Genomic DNA, 16,687 nt, shown 5'->3' with positions numbered 1-16,687 from the left:
GGAAGCAAGGGAGGAGATCGCTGCAATTTCAGCAGATTTTTTCCCCATCTGATCCAGAAGACCAGAGTAGCTAATGTTCCCATATTCATGAATGGAGGTAGGAATAGATCAGCCAACTAAATACCAGTGAGCTCTGCTTCAGTAGTAGGAACTTCATTCATAATATTGAAAACCACAACAGATTCAACCATTTGGTGTTGTCTTTACCTGCTCTTGCTAATTATCATCTTAACAAATTTAGCATTGAAATAATTATTTCTTGCTTACAAACCTTACATAACGACATACCAATTGCCTTTGTGTAATGCCTGGCTCCCAGCAATAACTCTGGTGCACGATACCAAAATGTTACCACCACTGGATCCAAATCAGCCAAAGGCTTTAGTGGAGAATTAAACAGTCTTGCAAAGCCCATATCAGCTAGAAATTAAAGAAAATATGAATTACAATTTATCATCCATACATTGTGATATATCAACATGGCTTTAAAAAAAACAGAATATGATCCTTTTTACTCATTCTTAGTTTTGAAATGATAGCAGAGATCACCTACTGGACTATTACCTCACTTGTGTTATCAATAAGTGGAATGTGTCCATAACTCCTTATTGTTAGGCTTAATTCTTTGTATGAAAGATGAGTTGTAACTGTTTGACCTGTATAACTCCCACAAAAAATAAGCAACAAATATTTAAATAATCAATGCAAATTAAAATTCCCAATAAAGAGTAAAACTATTAACAAATCAACATTATCAGGTTAGTTACACAAGATCAACCATAAGTTTTTTTTGTTCCCCAGCTTCTCTCCCTGTTCTGGAAGAATTTTCTAATGGTGATCTATATGACTTGCAAATTTTTGGTATATTAATCAACTAACCATCTTTTATCAGAGACTCGTTTTGGAAGACTGCCAGTGCATGAGGTAACCATGGAGAGATTAGTTTTCTTTTGCTCTCATCTGAATGATACCACTTTACAATATAGCATCATTGGGCACTAAAGAACGTAACAGATGCTATCCCAATCAAGGTTAGCCAGGCAAATTTATCTGTCCCTGCCAAATCTTGTAATAATATCTGCAAACCGCTATCTACAAAGGGGAGATTAAATTATATATTTGATGAAGGCCCATGAGCAAAATACAATTGACTGCTTGGTGGGTGGGGGAGGGAGCAAGAGTTGTGTTCTTAGAAGATGGTCATTAATGCGATCTTGCATAATGCGGAACCATGTTATCTGTATGTGGGTCAAGAAATGCTAATTTTTAAAAACTGTATTATTTATTTAATTTCCGGCACCTAAACAGCTATAATGGTTGTCTGTAATGCATGCAGCATTCCTTGGCTCGTGAAGCAGTAGAAATCCTATGTGAATCCTTTTAAGGCTTTATTTGTTTTTTATGTACTTATTTATCACAAATATTTCAGGATATTTTAATTACACCCATTTAATTCTGCCTTCCTGATTTAATTACACTTGACAATCCATTGCCAAAGTACATTTTAATTTTCAAAGTCTGTTTCAATTAGATGTATTATGCTACAGTATATCAGGGCTATCCAAAATGTAACCACTTGTGCCAAACGCAAGTGCACCCTTAAGGTTTTAATCTTCATTCCATATCTTGATATTTAAGTCTTTTCGTCTGGACTACAGGACTAGATAACACCAAAGGGTGCTCTGCCTGAAACTTAATGTACTGTGTTGGGAAAACAATATATTGTTTAAAAAAAAATCTACCATTACATCAAAAGAAAAATAATCCAGGAACAAGGTCAGAGGCTTCATCGCTTTCTGCCAGCTCTCTTTTATTTAAGAGGAAATGGAAAATTCAGAAGATAATATCTCATATAATATACCATTGACAGAATAACTTTAATAACATAAGGGCAACACAGTGGTCTAGCAGTTAGCATAATGCTTTACATCACCAGCAATCTGGTTCAATTCCAGCCTCTGCCTGTAAGGAGTTGGTAAGTTTGTAGTTCTCCTCGTGACCACACGAGTTTCCTCTAGGTGCTTTGGTTTCCTAATGCATCCCAAAGATGTATGGGTTAGTAGGTTACTTAGTCATATAGGTGTAACTGGGTGGCACAGGCTCACTGGACCGAAGGGTCTGTTACTGCGCTGTATCTCTAAATAAAAAGAAATAACATGCAAGAGTAATGAAAGTGATATTTAAAATGACTTGAGATCAATCAGCATTCCACGTATGTCAGTTTAGATGAAAATGGGTAATATGTGAATAATGGTATCATTAGGTGTGCATGCACCTGACACCAGAAATAACCTCATGCAAAAACAAGCTGATTCAATTTTGTGAATGATGTCATTTTATGAAGAAATATTCAATGTTCAAAGTGAATTAATTATCAAAATACATGCATGTCAGCATATACAGCCCTGAGATTAATCTTCTTGAAGGCATACTCAATAAATCCATAATAGAATAATAATCATTACAGAATCAATAAAAGACCACACCAATTTGGGCATTCAGCCAGTGTGCAAAAGACACTGCAAATACAGAAAAAGAAATAATAAATAAACAAACAAACAAACAAGTAAATAAATAAATAAGCAAGCAAGCAATAAGTATCAAGAACATGAGATGAAGAGTCCTTGAAAGTGAGTTCAGTGACATTAACATTAACTCAAATTGGATATCTGTAACACATGGTTATTTCAGTTACTGTTGCCTTCCTGTTGGCTTGAACTAGTCCAGCTATTCTCCTTTGACCTCTTTCATTATCAAGGCATTTTCACCCACAGAACTGCCACTCACTGAATTGTTTTTTAAATTTTTGCACTTTTCTCTGTAAACTCTAGAGGCTACTATATAAAACTTCATCCAATGGTCTATTATTTCTGCAGCCACTCCTTTAAAGTCCTTCCAGGCATGCCAAGGGTTCTGGTGTCTAATCTGCCTTTAATCCAATTAGTTTTCCCAATACATAAAAATCTGATGGCTTGGCATTAGTGCACTAAATCTTCATTATTTACAAACTAACTATCTGTAGATTTGCTGTTCTCTATGTCTGCTTTACAGGCTGTGTGTGCCACCAGGATTGGGGTCAAGAATATGAGAAGCTATATAGCCAAAACTGGAGATCTGAGCACAAACTAGGGGGTAGAGTGAAGACAAAAATGACTCCAGATGTGCAATCTGAAACTAACAAAACACTGAAAGAACTTAGCATCAAGCAGCATCAGTGGAGGCAAAAGACGTAAGTCGCTGTTGTAAATCAAGACCCTATAACTGCACTGAGAGATGAGATGAAAGATTTCCAGTTTATAGTTATAAAGGAGGGCGGGATAAAAGCTGGTAGATAATAAGTGGAACCAGACAAAGAGGACTTGGTGGGCAAATGGAACCAGACTGGAGGGGAGAAGCAGGAGTGGTAGAAAGTAAGAAAAGTAGATGGACACACAAGTACATTGAAAAGGTTCCAGTATTCACTGGAAAATTTAATAAATTACTGTGTAACATGTCAAAAATAATTAAAAAGTACAAAAATAAAACAAATCTGCAGATACAGGAAATCTGAAGTAAACAAAAAATAGTGGAGGAACTTGGGTAGCATCTTTGGAAAGAGAAATAGTTAATGTTGCAGGTCTGACCCTTTCTGATCAAAACTCTTGAACCTGAAACACTGTCTTAGCAATTCTGCTTTTAAATAAAAGTGTACTTGATAATATGAGTAATACTTAGAAAAATCTGCAAGTCCAGCACAGTCAAAGTCCTGTAGGTGCTGGTTTATCAGTTTTACTCTTTGTTCCTTGTGATAAGGATTGTCACAAGTTCTTCCCTCCTCCTGTTTAAAACTGGGCCATCTCTTCTTTCTGGAATTTTAGCAGTCTTTCATAGAATTGTTTTAAATTATCTGCCATTTCCTGAAAAAGACAGGAAGCTATGCAAAGGCTCAGAGTATTAAGGCCATGTGTGCAAATGTAAATTGAAGATTGGTGTCATATAGGGTCAGAATAAATGCAACTAAGTGTAAGAAAGGAGGCCTGTCCAGGGGTTTGAAGCCTGTGTGTATGTGTCAGTCAGTGGTAAGGTAGAAAGGGGCTTGTTTTGCTGTTGGTTGTGTTGTTGTGATGAACATCGTAGGCATCCTATGTTGGCGTTGGAAGGTATGGTGTCACTTCAAGCCTGCCCCCAGTACATCCTTGGGTTGGTAGTTAATGCAAATGACGTACTTCAATGTATGTTTCCTTGTACATGTGATAAATGACTCTGAAATTGCATATCAGATCAAGTCCCATAAGGAGTTGTGCAATTACAGCACTTTGTTCCAGGGTGCAACTTGGCTGTTTTGGCTAATTTTGCATTCTTTTGCAGATAATCTGAATGGTCTTTTTGCTAAATACAATTAGGTTGCAGGCCAAAAACTGGGCAGTCCATCTGAGCAGTATTGTATAAAGTCCACATTCCATGGAAATGGTTTCATTGTAGTTTGTGTTTTGATATAAGTTGATTCAAACAAGCATCTCTAGTAATCCACAAAGCATTCGAGAATTTCTAGTGCTACTTCTTAAAAAGCTTTTATGACCTTCATAAGCAAGTGCTTGTGTGATGGAAGGTTCCAAATCCCTCAAACTATACACAAAGAAAACAAAGTCCATCATATGTGAAATAGTGATATTTACCTATTTTCACACGCCCTCGTTCTGCCCCTTCACCCATTACAAGGATATTTGCTGGTTTCTAGAAGAAAATAAACAAAAAGAATTAGACAGGCTAATCTTCTGAAACAAAATGTGAAATATAGATAGTAGCTGGTACAATATGGATGATGTATCTCAGAGTTATGAACTGCCATCGTGTATATTAATGTTAATGCACCTAATTTCCTTTATATAAAGTGCCAGTATTTCTTCATGAACAGAAGGGAAATTGAAAAGTTCAGCAATTCTTGAACATTCTCATAATCATTCCATCAGATAATTGCAAATTTAGAGTATTTTACTGTATGTTTTATTATTCATGGATATGAAGTAGCAAGGAGGGATGAAAATGCAATGATGAAAAAAGAAAACAAAATGAAAAACATTAATTATTGAGTCATAGAGCCACAGAGGCTGCAACACAGAAATGGGCACCCGGCCCATCTAGTCTGTGCCAAACTGTTATCTGCCTAGTCCCGTTGAGCCACACCAGGACCAGAGCTCTCAATACCCCTCCCATCCATGCACTTATCCGAACTTCTCTTAAATGTTGCAATTGAAACTCCATCCAAACTTCTGCTGGCAGCTCATTACACAGTCACAACACTCTTTGAATGAAGAAGATCCCCCTCAAGTTCCTCAAGTATGTAATCAATGACCTCTAATTCTAGTGTAAATCAACCTTGGTTAAAAAAAATTGCCTGCAATTACCCTATCTAAATTACTCATAATTTTGTATGTCTCTGTCAAATCTCCCCTCATACTCTGAAGCTCCAGGGAAAAAAGTCCTAACCTATTCAAACTTTCCCAATAACTCAGGTCCTTAAGTCCTGGCTCTTATGATCGAAGTTACACTGAAGCTGGTGATATAGAAGTCTTTATTTATCACAACAAGTAGGCATCCTTCTGAAGGCACTCTAGGTAGAGACTATCACATTTTTAGACCCTTAAGATCGAAAGTAACAGCAGATAATGCAATACAATTTCAATAGTTACAATAGTCACTTACTTCAATACTTTGGGCTAATAAATCCTCCTCTGAATTATATATCTATAGTGGGAAACACCTCTGAATATTTAAAAACACTTGCTGGGACAATCTAATTGATGCAAGTATGCTATAAGCTCCTGAAGACCAGAGAGCCAGATGCCCAAGGTGAGTGTATGTGTGAGCTGACTCTCTAAGTACACAACAGATCACTTATTGATTTAACTACACCTGTACAATATTTGATATGCTAAGTCACATCAGCCTGGTCTGCCAGCTTGAACTCCGGTCACAATGGTACAAATATTCCTGGTTTCCTGGTATGATGCAGACCAATTTACATAACCCCATTGTATTAATGTTTAGTTAACGCATATGCAAACATCTCATTTTGCAAACCATATCTCTTGGTCTGTGTGTCAGCTTGTACTCTTAACTTCAACTTACTGCTTGCAATTTAAAAGTTAAAACTGAAGACTGGTTCTTGCTTGAATTAATATCTGCTATATTTGCATAACTCCAGAAGACTCCCCAACACTGTAAATTTTCATTGTACTCTTTCATTCTTATTGATATCTTTCCTGTAGGTAGGTGACCACAACTGCACACAATACTCCAAATTCTGCCTCACCAACATCTTGTAAAAGTTCAGCATAGCAACCCAACTCCCTTGCTCACTACTTTGATTTATAAAGGCTAATGTGCCAAAAGCTCTCTTTACAACCCTAGCAACACACGCAAAATGCTGGTGGAACACAGCAGACTAGGCAGCATCTATAGGAAGAAGCATTGTCAACGTTTCCCGACGAAGGGTCTCAGCCCAAAACGTCGACAATGCTGCGTTCCACTAGCATTTTTGTGTGTGTTGCTTGAATTTCCAATATCTGCAGATTTCCTCGTGTTTGCGCTTTACGACCCTACCTACCTGTGATGCTAATTTCAAGGAATTATGTGGATCTGTATTCCCAGATCCCTTTGTTCTACCAAACTCATCAATGTCCTACCGTTCACTGCATAAATCCTACTTTGGATTATGCTCCCAAAGTGCCAGATCTCACAAGCATTAAATTCCACCTGCCATTTTTCAGCCTTTTGTTTCAGCTGGTCCAGATCCTGCTGCAAGCTTTGATAGCCTTACTAGCTGCCCAACACCCCTAATCTTGGTGTCATTCACAAACTTACTGATACAGTTTACCAAGTTGTCATCCAGATCACTGATATAGAAGACAAACAATGAACCCAGCACCAATCCCACTGGCACACCACTAGTCACAGGCCCCCAGTCACATTCTACTACCACTCTCTGGCTTCTCCAGCTTAGCCAATGTTGAATCCAAATTATAACTTCATCCTGAATGCCAAGTGACTGAACCTTCTGATTTAGCCTCTCAAGTGGGACTTTGTCAAAGGCCTCGCTAAAGTTCATGCAGACAATGTCCACTGCCTTTCCATCAATAACTTTCCTGGTAACCGCTTCAAAAAACTCCATAAGATTAGTGAGACACAACCTACAACACACAAGGCTACGCTGACTATCTCTAATTGGACCATGTCTATCCTAATACTTGTATAATCCTATCCTTTGGAATACCTTACAATAAATTACCTATGACTAATGTTATGCTCACCAGCCTATAATTTCCTGGCTTATTCTTAGTGTCTTTCTTGAACAATGGAACAACATTAGCCATCCTCCAGTACCCCAGCACTTCACCCATGGTTATGGATATCTTAAATGTCTCTGCTAGGACCCTTTCAGTTTCAGTCTTAGCCTCTCACAAGGCCCAGGGGGACACGTTGTAAGGCTCTAGGGACATCCATCCTAATTTTGGCTTGATAGCAAGCTCCTCCCCATATGGTCCATGACATCATTTCTGTTCTGTCTCAATTCTATAGTCTCTGAATTCATCATCCTGGGAAATACAGATGCAACCAATCAATTTAAGCTATCCTGCAATCTGTTTCAGCTCTGTACATAATGACCATGCTGAACTTCAAGTGCACCAACTTTGTCTCTTGGTATCCATTTGCTCTCATATAATTTGTAAAAGCCCTTGGGATTCTCTTTTGCCTTCTCTGTCAGAGAAACCTCATGTCTTCCTTTAACCCTCCTGATTTTCTTCTTAAATGTTCTCTTACATTTCTTATACCCTAAGCACTTCATTTGTTCCTTGCTGCCTATACTAACTATGCACCTCCCTCTTCTTCTAAACCAGGGCCTCAATGCCCTTGGAAAAAAAACAAACAACAAGGTTCTCGAAATATTCAGGACTTGGCCTTTATTCTAACAGGATGATGAAAACTCTACTCTCAATATTTCACATTTGAAGACCTCCCAACAAAACAAGCATCCTTTTCCAGAAAACAAAGTACCACAATCCACACCTGCCAAATCCCTTCTGATGCCATTAAAATTGCCCTTTCTCCAATTTAGAATCTAAACCCGAGGAGGAATCCTATATTTCTCTATGATTATCTTGAAACTAATGGAATTATGATCACTAGTTGCAAAGTATTCACCTACATGTACTTCATCATGAGATGAGAGGTGTAGAGAGTCAGCATTAAATTCATCTGTGTCATTTCTGAGGATCTGTCCTGGCTCCAGTGTCTAAGTGTTATTACAAAGAAGTGTCATTATATAGATGAACAGTAGATTGTATACTGACTGGTTGCATCATAACTAGTATGGAAACACCAATCCCTTGAATGGAAAAGTCTACAAAAGTAGTGGATACACCATCATGGGTAAGACCCTCCCACCACTGAGCACATCTACAAGGTGCACTGTCGCAAGAAAGCAGCATCCATAATCGAGAAGGAGGTACAGAAGCCTCTGCATCAACACCATTAGGTTCAGGAACAGTTATTACCCCTCAACCATCAGGCTCTTGAACCAGAGGAGATAACTTCACTCAACGTTACTCACCCCAACACAGAACTGGTCCCACAACTCACTTTCAAGGACTCTTCATCTCAAGTTCTCTATTTTTATTAACTATTATTGTTATTATTATTTTGTTTGTTTTTTTACTATTTCCACAGTTTGTCTTTGGCATACTGAATGTTTGTCCATCTTGTGTGCAGTTTTTCATTGAGTCTATTGTATTTCATTGTAGTTGCGACCTCTATAAATCATTAAGGAAATTTTCCTAAACACACTTGACAAACTCTATCTCATCTAACTCTTTTACAGCACAGGAATCCCATTCAATATGTTTGAAAGATAAAATCACCTATTATCACTAACTTACTTTTCTTGGAACTGTTTGCTATCTCTCTACAAATTTACTCCCTCTAAACCCTCCTGATTCCTATGTGGTCTGTAATACAATTACGTTAATGTAGTCATCCTTTTCTTATTTCTCAGTTCCATCCATATAGCTTCAGCAGACAAACTCTCCAGTCTGTCCTGTCTGAGCACTGCCGTGAAATTACTCCTCACTAGTAATGCCACCTCTTCTCCTTTAATTCTTCCCGCTCTATCATGTCTAAAACAATGGAACCCCAGGAAACTGATCTGCCAGTCCAGCCCTCCTGCAACCAAGTCTCACTAATGGCTATAAAATCATAATTCCATATGCTGATCCATACACTCAGCTCATCTGTCTTACTTATAATACTTCTTGCACTGAAAGACATACCTCAGAATATTAGTCTCACCATGCTAAAACCTTTCAGTCCTTGTCTTTGTATGTAGGCTTAACATCCACAGTATGTACTTTCCCCCACCACTCCAGCAGCTCTGGTTCACATCCCCCTCCAACTCCAGTTTAAGCACACTGGAAAGGATGCACAAACCTTCCAACAAGGTACAGACTCAGCATCCTGCATATTAAATGATAGCTGTGCAAAATTTAAGACAGTAAATTCTCACAGCAATGCAAAGTACCAAAAGAGATACTGCAGTTAGCTTCTCTGAGCAACAAAAGGTTGGAGCCTTCACATTTATCAAAAAGGATATCAGAAATAGAAATTTTAATATTTAACACCTTTTGGTAGCTAATCTTACAATCAAATGTTCTCATGTTTAAAAGAACAGATTCACATTTAACTTAATGTATTATGTGGTTGGGCAAGTTTTAAATTTTAAAAAAACAATTTGCAAACATACAGAAGTCAAGCATCATGAGCTGCATGAATTGCAAAGTTATGCATGTGATCAGCTGTATGTACGACCTCATGTTTCTCAGTAAAACTTCAATATAGCAATGTGACTTTGATATTGAGTCCTGCTTCTCATCAAGTCTCAGATTACATTATTTAGGCAAACATTCCAAAATACATTTAAATAGATATACATTAAAGATGACACAATTTGCTCAAATATAGCAAAGAACTGGCAAATACTGAACAAATTACTCAAAATAAAGGAACAATCTGACTTACAGTGGCATGCAGAAGTTTGGGCACCCCTGGTCAAAATTTCTGTTACTGTGAATAGCTAAGCAAGTAAAAGATGACCTGATTTTCAAAAGGCATAAAGTTAAAGATGACACATTTCTTTAATACTTAAAGCAAGATTACATTTTTATTTCTATCATTTACAGTTTCAAAATAACAAAAAAGGAAACAGGCCCGAAGCAAAACTTTGGGCACCCTGCATGGTCAGTACTTAGTAACACCCCCTTTGACAAGTATCATAGATTGTAAACACTTCCTGTAGCCAGCTAACAATCTTTCAGTTCTTGTTTGGGGGATTTTCGCCCATTCTTCCTTGCAAAAGGCTTCTAGTTCTGTGAGATTCCTGGGCTGTCTTGCATGCACTGCTCTTTTGAGGTCTATCCACAGATTTTCAATTATGTTTAAGTCGGGGGACTGTGAGGTCCATGGCAAAACCTTCAGCTTGTGCCTCTTGTAGTCCGTTGTGGATTTTGAGGTGTGTTTAGGATCATTATCCTGTTGTAGAAGCCATCCTCTTTTCGTCTTCAGCTTTTTTACAGAGCCCAAAGCACGATCAATGCACCCCCCTGCCTAACAGTTGGAGAGGTGTACTTTTCATGAAATTCTGAACCTTTTTTTCTCCAAACATACCTTTGCTCACTGTGGCCAAAAAGCTCTATTTTAACTTCATCAGTCCACAGGACTTGTTTCCAAAATGTATCAAGCTTGTTCAAATATTCCTTTGCAAACTTCTGACACTGAACTTTGTGGTGAGGATACAGGAAAGGTTTTTCTGATAACTCTTGCATGAAGGTCATATTTGTGCAGGTGTCGCTGCACAGTAGTGCACCACCAACCCAGAGGCTGCTAAATCTTCCTGAAGGTCCTTTGCAGTCAAACGGGAATTTCAATTTGCCTTTCTAGCAATTCTACAAGCAGTTCTCTCAGAAAGTTTTCTTGGTCTTCCAGACCTCAACTTGACCTCCACCGTTCCTGTTAACTGCCATTTCTTAATTATATTACGAACTGAGGAAACGGCTACCTGAAAATGCTTTGCTATCTTCTTATAGCCTCCTCATGCTTTGTGGGCATTTATTTTAACTTTCAGAGTACTAGGCAGCTGCTTACAGGAGGCCATGGCTGCTGATTGTTGGGACAAGGTTTGAGGAGGCAGGGTATTTATAAAGCTTTGAAATTTGCATCAGCTGGCCTTTCCTAATGATGACTGTGAACAAGCCATAGCCCTAACAAACTAATTAAGGTCTGAGACCTTGGTAAAGGTTATCTGAGAGCTCAAATCTCTTGGGGTGCCCAAACTTTTGCATGGTGCTCCTTTCCTTTTTTTCACTTTAAAATTGTACAAAACAAAAATAATACACTAATCTTGCTTAAAATGTTGAAAAGAATGTTTCATCTTTAACTTTATGACTTTTGGAGATCAGTTCATCTTCTACTAACTTAACTATTCACAGTAACAGAAATTTTGACCTGTGGTAGGTGCTAAACTTTTGCATGCCACTGTCAATAGATGAAATGTATTTTGAACTGCCATGTCATTTCAATACAATCCTGTCTATGAGAGCTCTAGATAAAGACAGGAAAGTGTTTCTATATGGGTATCCGTCCCCCTTGTTTCCTTCGCTACATCGGTGACTGCATTAGCACACGTGCTGAGCTCGTTGACCATTAACTTTGCCTCCAACTTTCACCCTGCCCTCAAATTTACCTGGTCCATTTCCGACACCTCCCTCCCCTTTCCTGATCTTTCTGTCTCCATCTCTGGAGACAGCTTATCTACTGATATCTACTATAAGCCTACAGACTCTCACAGCTACCTGGACTATTTCTCTTCCCACCCTGTCTCTTGCAAAAATGCTATCCCCTTCTCACAATTCCTCCGTCTCCGCCACATCTGCTCTCAGGATCAGGCTTTTCATTCCAGGACGAAGGAGATGTCTTCCTTTTTTAAACAAAGGGGCTTCCCTTCTTCCATCATCAACTCTGCTCTCAAACGCATCTCTCCCATTTCCCACACATCTGCCCTCACCCCATCTGCCCGCCACCCCACTCGGGATAGGGTTCCCCTTGTCCTCACCTACCTCCAGGTCCAACATATAATTCTCCGTAACTTCCGCCACCTCCAACGGGATCCCACTACCAAGCACATCTTTCCCTCCCCCCCCCTTTCTGCTTTCCGCAGGGATCGCTCCCTACGTGACTCCCTTGTCCACTCGTCCCCCCCCCCCCATCCCTTCCCACTGATCTCCCTCCTGGCACTTATCCTTGTAAGCGAAACAAGTGCTACCACCTGCCCTTACACTTCCTCCCTCACCACCATTCAGGACCCCAGACAGTCCTTCCAGGTGAGGCGACACTTCACCTGTGAGTCGGCTGGTGTGGAATACTGCGTCCGGTGCTCCCAGTGTGGCCTTTTATATATTGGTGAGACCCGACGCAGACTGGGAGACCGTTTCGCTGAACACCTACACTCAGTCTGCCAGAGAAAGCAGGATCTCCCAGTGGCCACACATTTTAATTCCACGTCCCATTTCGATTCTGATATGTCTATCCATGGCCTCCTCTACTGTCAAAATGAATCCACACTCAGGTTGGAGGAACAACACCTTATATACCGGCTGAGTAGCCTCCAACCTGATGGCATGAACATTGACTTCTCAAACTTCTGTTAATGCCCCTCCTCCCCTTCTTACCCCATCCCTGACATATTTAGTTGTTTGGTTTTTTTTTTCTCTCTGCTCATCACCCTGCCTGTTTTCCATCTCCCTCTGGTGCTTTCTCCTCCCCCTTTCTTTCTCCCGAGGCCACCCGTCCCATGATCCTTTCCCTTCTCCAGCTCTGTATCACTTTCGCCAATCACCTTTCCAGCTCTTAGCTTCATCCCACCCCCTCCAGTCTTCTCCTATCATTTTGCATTTCCCCCTCCCCCCACTACTTTCAAATCTCTTACTATCTCTCCTTTCAGTTAGTCGTGACGAAGGGTCTCGGCCCGAAACGTCGACAGTGCTTCTCCTATAGATGCTGCCTGGCCTGCTGTATTCCACCAGCATTTTGTGTGTACTTGAATTTCCAGCATCTGCAGATTTCCTCATGTTTGTTTCTATGCCAAGTTCATTTAACATAATACAGCAACTGTCATTTTGTGAAACTGGTGCAATTCTCTCAGCGTACTATACAATATTATTACGGCCCCTTAAATTGTTCTTAAATGCCATGTTAATTTGCCCAATCATAGAAATCTACCCATCCCCTTTTCTGCTTTCTCTAAATCATAGACTACAACTTTTGACTGTCTTAGTTCTGTTGAAAAGTCCCTCAATTGTTAACTGTTCCTCTTTCCACAAATGTCACCTGCCTTGCAAAGTTCTTCTAGCATTTTCTGCTTTTACTTTTAATGTTAAGAATGAATGAGTTAAATATTGCCAGAATTTTATCTAAACAATAGTTCAGAAATCTAATGTTTCTGCTAAGCTCTTGCAATTCAGTTCTGTGAAATTACAGGTTTGATTGCTGCTTCAATAATGTCTACTTCATGATTTGCCATTTATTTATTCCATAAATAACTCAAACAACTGTCAATATCTAAGTTTGTAAAGTGCATTAATTCAAAGTTCAACGTACATCTATGCCACCATATAAAACCCTGAGATTCATTTTCTTGTGGGCATACTCAATAAATCCATAATAGAATAACCATAATAGATACAATGAAAGACCACACTAACTTCAGCATCTAACCAGTGTGCAAATGACAAAAAGTTGTGCAAACACAAAAATAAAATAATAATATCAAAGCAATAAATGTCAATCATGAGATAGGAAATCTTGAAAGCAAGTCCACAGGTTGTGAAACACTGCAATGATGGGGCAAGTAAAGTTGAGTGAAGTTAACTCCTTTGGTTCAACAGCCTGATGGTTGAGGGATAATAACTATTCCTGAACCTGGTGGTCTGAGTCCTGAGGCTCCTATACCTTCTTCCAGATGGCGAAAGTAAGAGCTACGTGGTGGGGATCCTTGATGATAGATGCTGCCTTCCAGTGACAATGCTTCCTGAAGATCTGCTCAGTGGTAAGGAGGGCTTTACCTGTGATGGACTGGGCTGCATACACTACTTTTTGTAGGATCTTCTGTACAAGGGCATTGGTATTTGCACAGCAGGCTATGATGTAGCCAGTCAATATACTTTCCATCATAGGTCTATAGAAGTTTATCAAAGTTTAGTTCTCTTGTAGAATCTTCACAAACTCTAAAGAATGAAGAGGCGCTGCTGTGCTTTCTTTATAATTGCACTTGTGTACTGAGCCCAAGACAGATCCTCTGAAATGACAACACAGAGGAATTTAAAGTTGCTCACCCTCTCCACCTAATGGATCTCTGGTTTCCTCACTCTGAAGTCAATAATCAGCTCCTTAGTCTTACTGACATTGAGTAAGAAGTTGTTGTTGTGGCACCACTCACCTTATCTCCTTGCCCACCCATAGACTTCATTTGGTGTTCCTCCCTCTTTTCTTTTTTCCATAACCTTCTGTCTATTTCGCCTATCAACTTCCCAGCTCTTTACTTCATCATTGAATTTCCAACATCTGCAGATTTCTTCGTGTTTGACTACAATCACCAAGATCCTTTACTATAGTAAATACTGAAGTACTGAAGAATTCATTAAGTACCTCTGCTATTTCCTCCAGTTCCATACACACTTTCCCACTGTCACACTTGATAGGTCCTATTCTTTCATGTCTTATACTCTTGCTCTTCACATACTTGTAGAATGCCTTGGGGCTTTCCTTAACCCTGCCCGCAAAAGCCTTCTCATGGCCCCTTATGGTTCTCCTAATTTCCTTCTTAAGCTCCTTCCTATTAGCCTTATAATCTTCTAGATCTCTAACATTACCTAGCTCTCTGAACCTTTTGTAAGCTTTCCTTTTCTTCTTGACTAGATTTATTACAGCCTTTGTACACCACGGTTCCTGTACCCTATCATAACTTCCCTGTCTCATTGGAATGTACCTATACAGAACTCCACACAAATAACCCCTAAATATTTGCCAAATTTCTTCCGTACTTTTCCCTGAGAAAATCTGTTTCCAATTTAAGCCTGATAGCCTCATAATTCCCCTTACTCCAATTAAACGCTTTTCTAACTTGTCTGTTCCTATCTCTCTCCAATGCTATTGTAAAGGAGACAGTATTATGATCACTATCTCCAAAATGCTCTCCCATTGAGAGATCTGACACTGACCAGGTTCATTTCTCAATACAGTAGCAAATCAAGTACAGCCTCTCCTCCTGTAGGCTTATCTACATACTGTGTCAAGAAACCTTCCTGAACACACCTAACAAACTCCACCCCATCTAAACCCCTCGCTCTAGGGAGATGTCAATCAGTATTTGGGAAATTAAAATCTCCCTCCATGACAACTCTGTTATTATTACACCTTTCCAAGATCTGTTTCCCTATCTGCCCCTCGATATCCCTTTTACTATTGGGCAGCATATAAAAAAAACATCCAGTAGAGTTATTGACCCCATCCTGTTCCTAACCTCCACCCACAAAGACTCCGTAGACAGTCTCTCCAAGGCTTCCTCCTTTTCTGCAACCATGACACTATCTCTGATCAACAGTGCCACGCCTTCACCTCACTGCCTCTCTCCCTGTACTTTCTGAAACATCTAAAACCCGGCACATGAAGTAACCATTCCTGTCCCTGAGCCATCCAAGTCTCTGTAATGGCCACCACATCATATCTCCAAGTACTGATCCACGCTCTAAGCTCATCCGCTTTGTTCACAACACTCCTTGTGTTAAAATAGACACATCTCAAATCTTTGGTCTGAGCACATCCCCTCTCTATCACCTGCCTACCCTCTCTCTCACACTGTCTACAAACTTTCTCTATTTGTGAGTCAACCTCCTCTTCCCCAGACTCTTCAGTTCAGTTCCCACCCCCCAACAATTCTAGTTTAAACTCTCCCCAGTAGCCTTAGCAAAACTCCCTGCAAGGATATTGGTCCCCCTGGGATTCAAGTCACACCTGCCCCAAAAGAGGTCCCAATGAATCCCTGCCCCGTGCTCCAATCCCTCAGCCACACATTTATCCTCCACTCACTCTATTCCTATTCTCATTGTCGCATGGCACAGGCAGTAATCTCAAGATTACTACCTTTGTGGTCCTCCTTCTCAACTTCCTTCCTAACTCCCTGTAGTCTGTTTTCAGGACCTCTTCCCTATTCCTACCTATGTCATTGGTACCAATATGTACCACGACCTCTAGCTGTTCTCCCTCCCACCGCAGGATATCTTGGATGCGATCCGAAACATCCCAGATCCTGGCACTTGGGAGGCAAACTACCATCCGAGTTTCTTTCCTTCATCCACAGAATCGCCTGTCTGACTCCCTATAGAGTCCTCTAACACTACTGCCTTCCTCTTCCCGTCCCTACCCTTCTGAGCCACAGGGCCAGACTCTGTGCCAGAGGCACGGCCACTACCGCTTCCCTCAAGTAGGCTGATCCCACCCCCCCCCCACCAAGTTTTTTTGGATGAGGAGCCCAAAACTGTTCACTCAAGGTGAGCCCTCACCAATGCTTTACAAAGCCTCACTCTGTAGGAAACGCAGTTCCTCC

General features: G+C 40.1%; 1 protein-coding gene across 4 annotated transcripts in view; it reads right to left on the bottom strand.

Annotated features, from left to right (window-relative positions):
* Positions 1–16,687, bottom strand: part of cdk19 (cyclin dependent kinase 19) — a 214,740-nt gene that overhangs the window by 101,348 nt on the left and 96,705 nt on the right. For all 4 annotated transcript variants that reach the window (XR_009514474.1, XR_009514475.1, XM_059982939.1 and 1 more), the window contains exons 5-6: positions 4,656–4,713; positions 289–420 (exon numbers count right to left, since the gene is read on the bottom strand). Coding sequence is in view for 2 of the 4 variants with exons in the window: in XM_059982939.1 (XP_059838922.1) it covers positions 289–420; positions 4,656–4,713 (190 nt within the window). In the remaining 2 variants the exon portion in view is untranslated. The remainder of the gene's footprint in view (positions 1–288; positions 421–4,655; positions 4,714–16,687) is intronic.

The sequence above is a fragment of the Hypanus sabinus genome, chromosome 10 (genome assembly GCF_030144855.1).
Source record: "Hypanus sabinus isolate sHypSab1 chromosome 10, sHypSab1.hap1, whole genome shotgun sequence".
NCBI classification, from domain to species: domain Eukaryota; kingdom Metazoa; phylum Chordata; class Chondrichthyes; order Myliobatiformes; family Dasyatidae; genus Hypanus; species Hypanus sabinus.
This window is presented reverse-complemented; position numbering and strand designations above follow the sequence as displayed.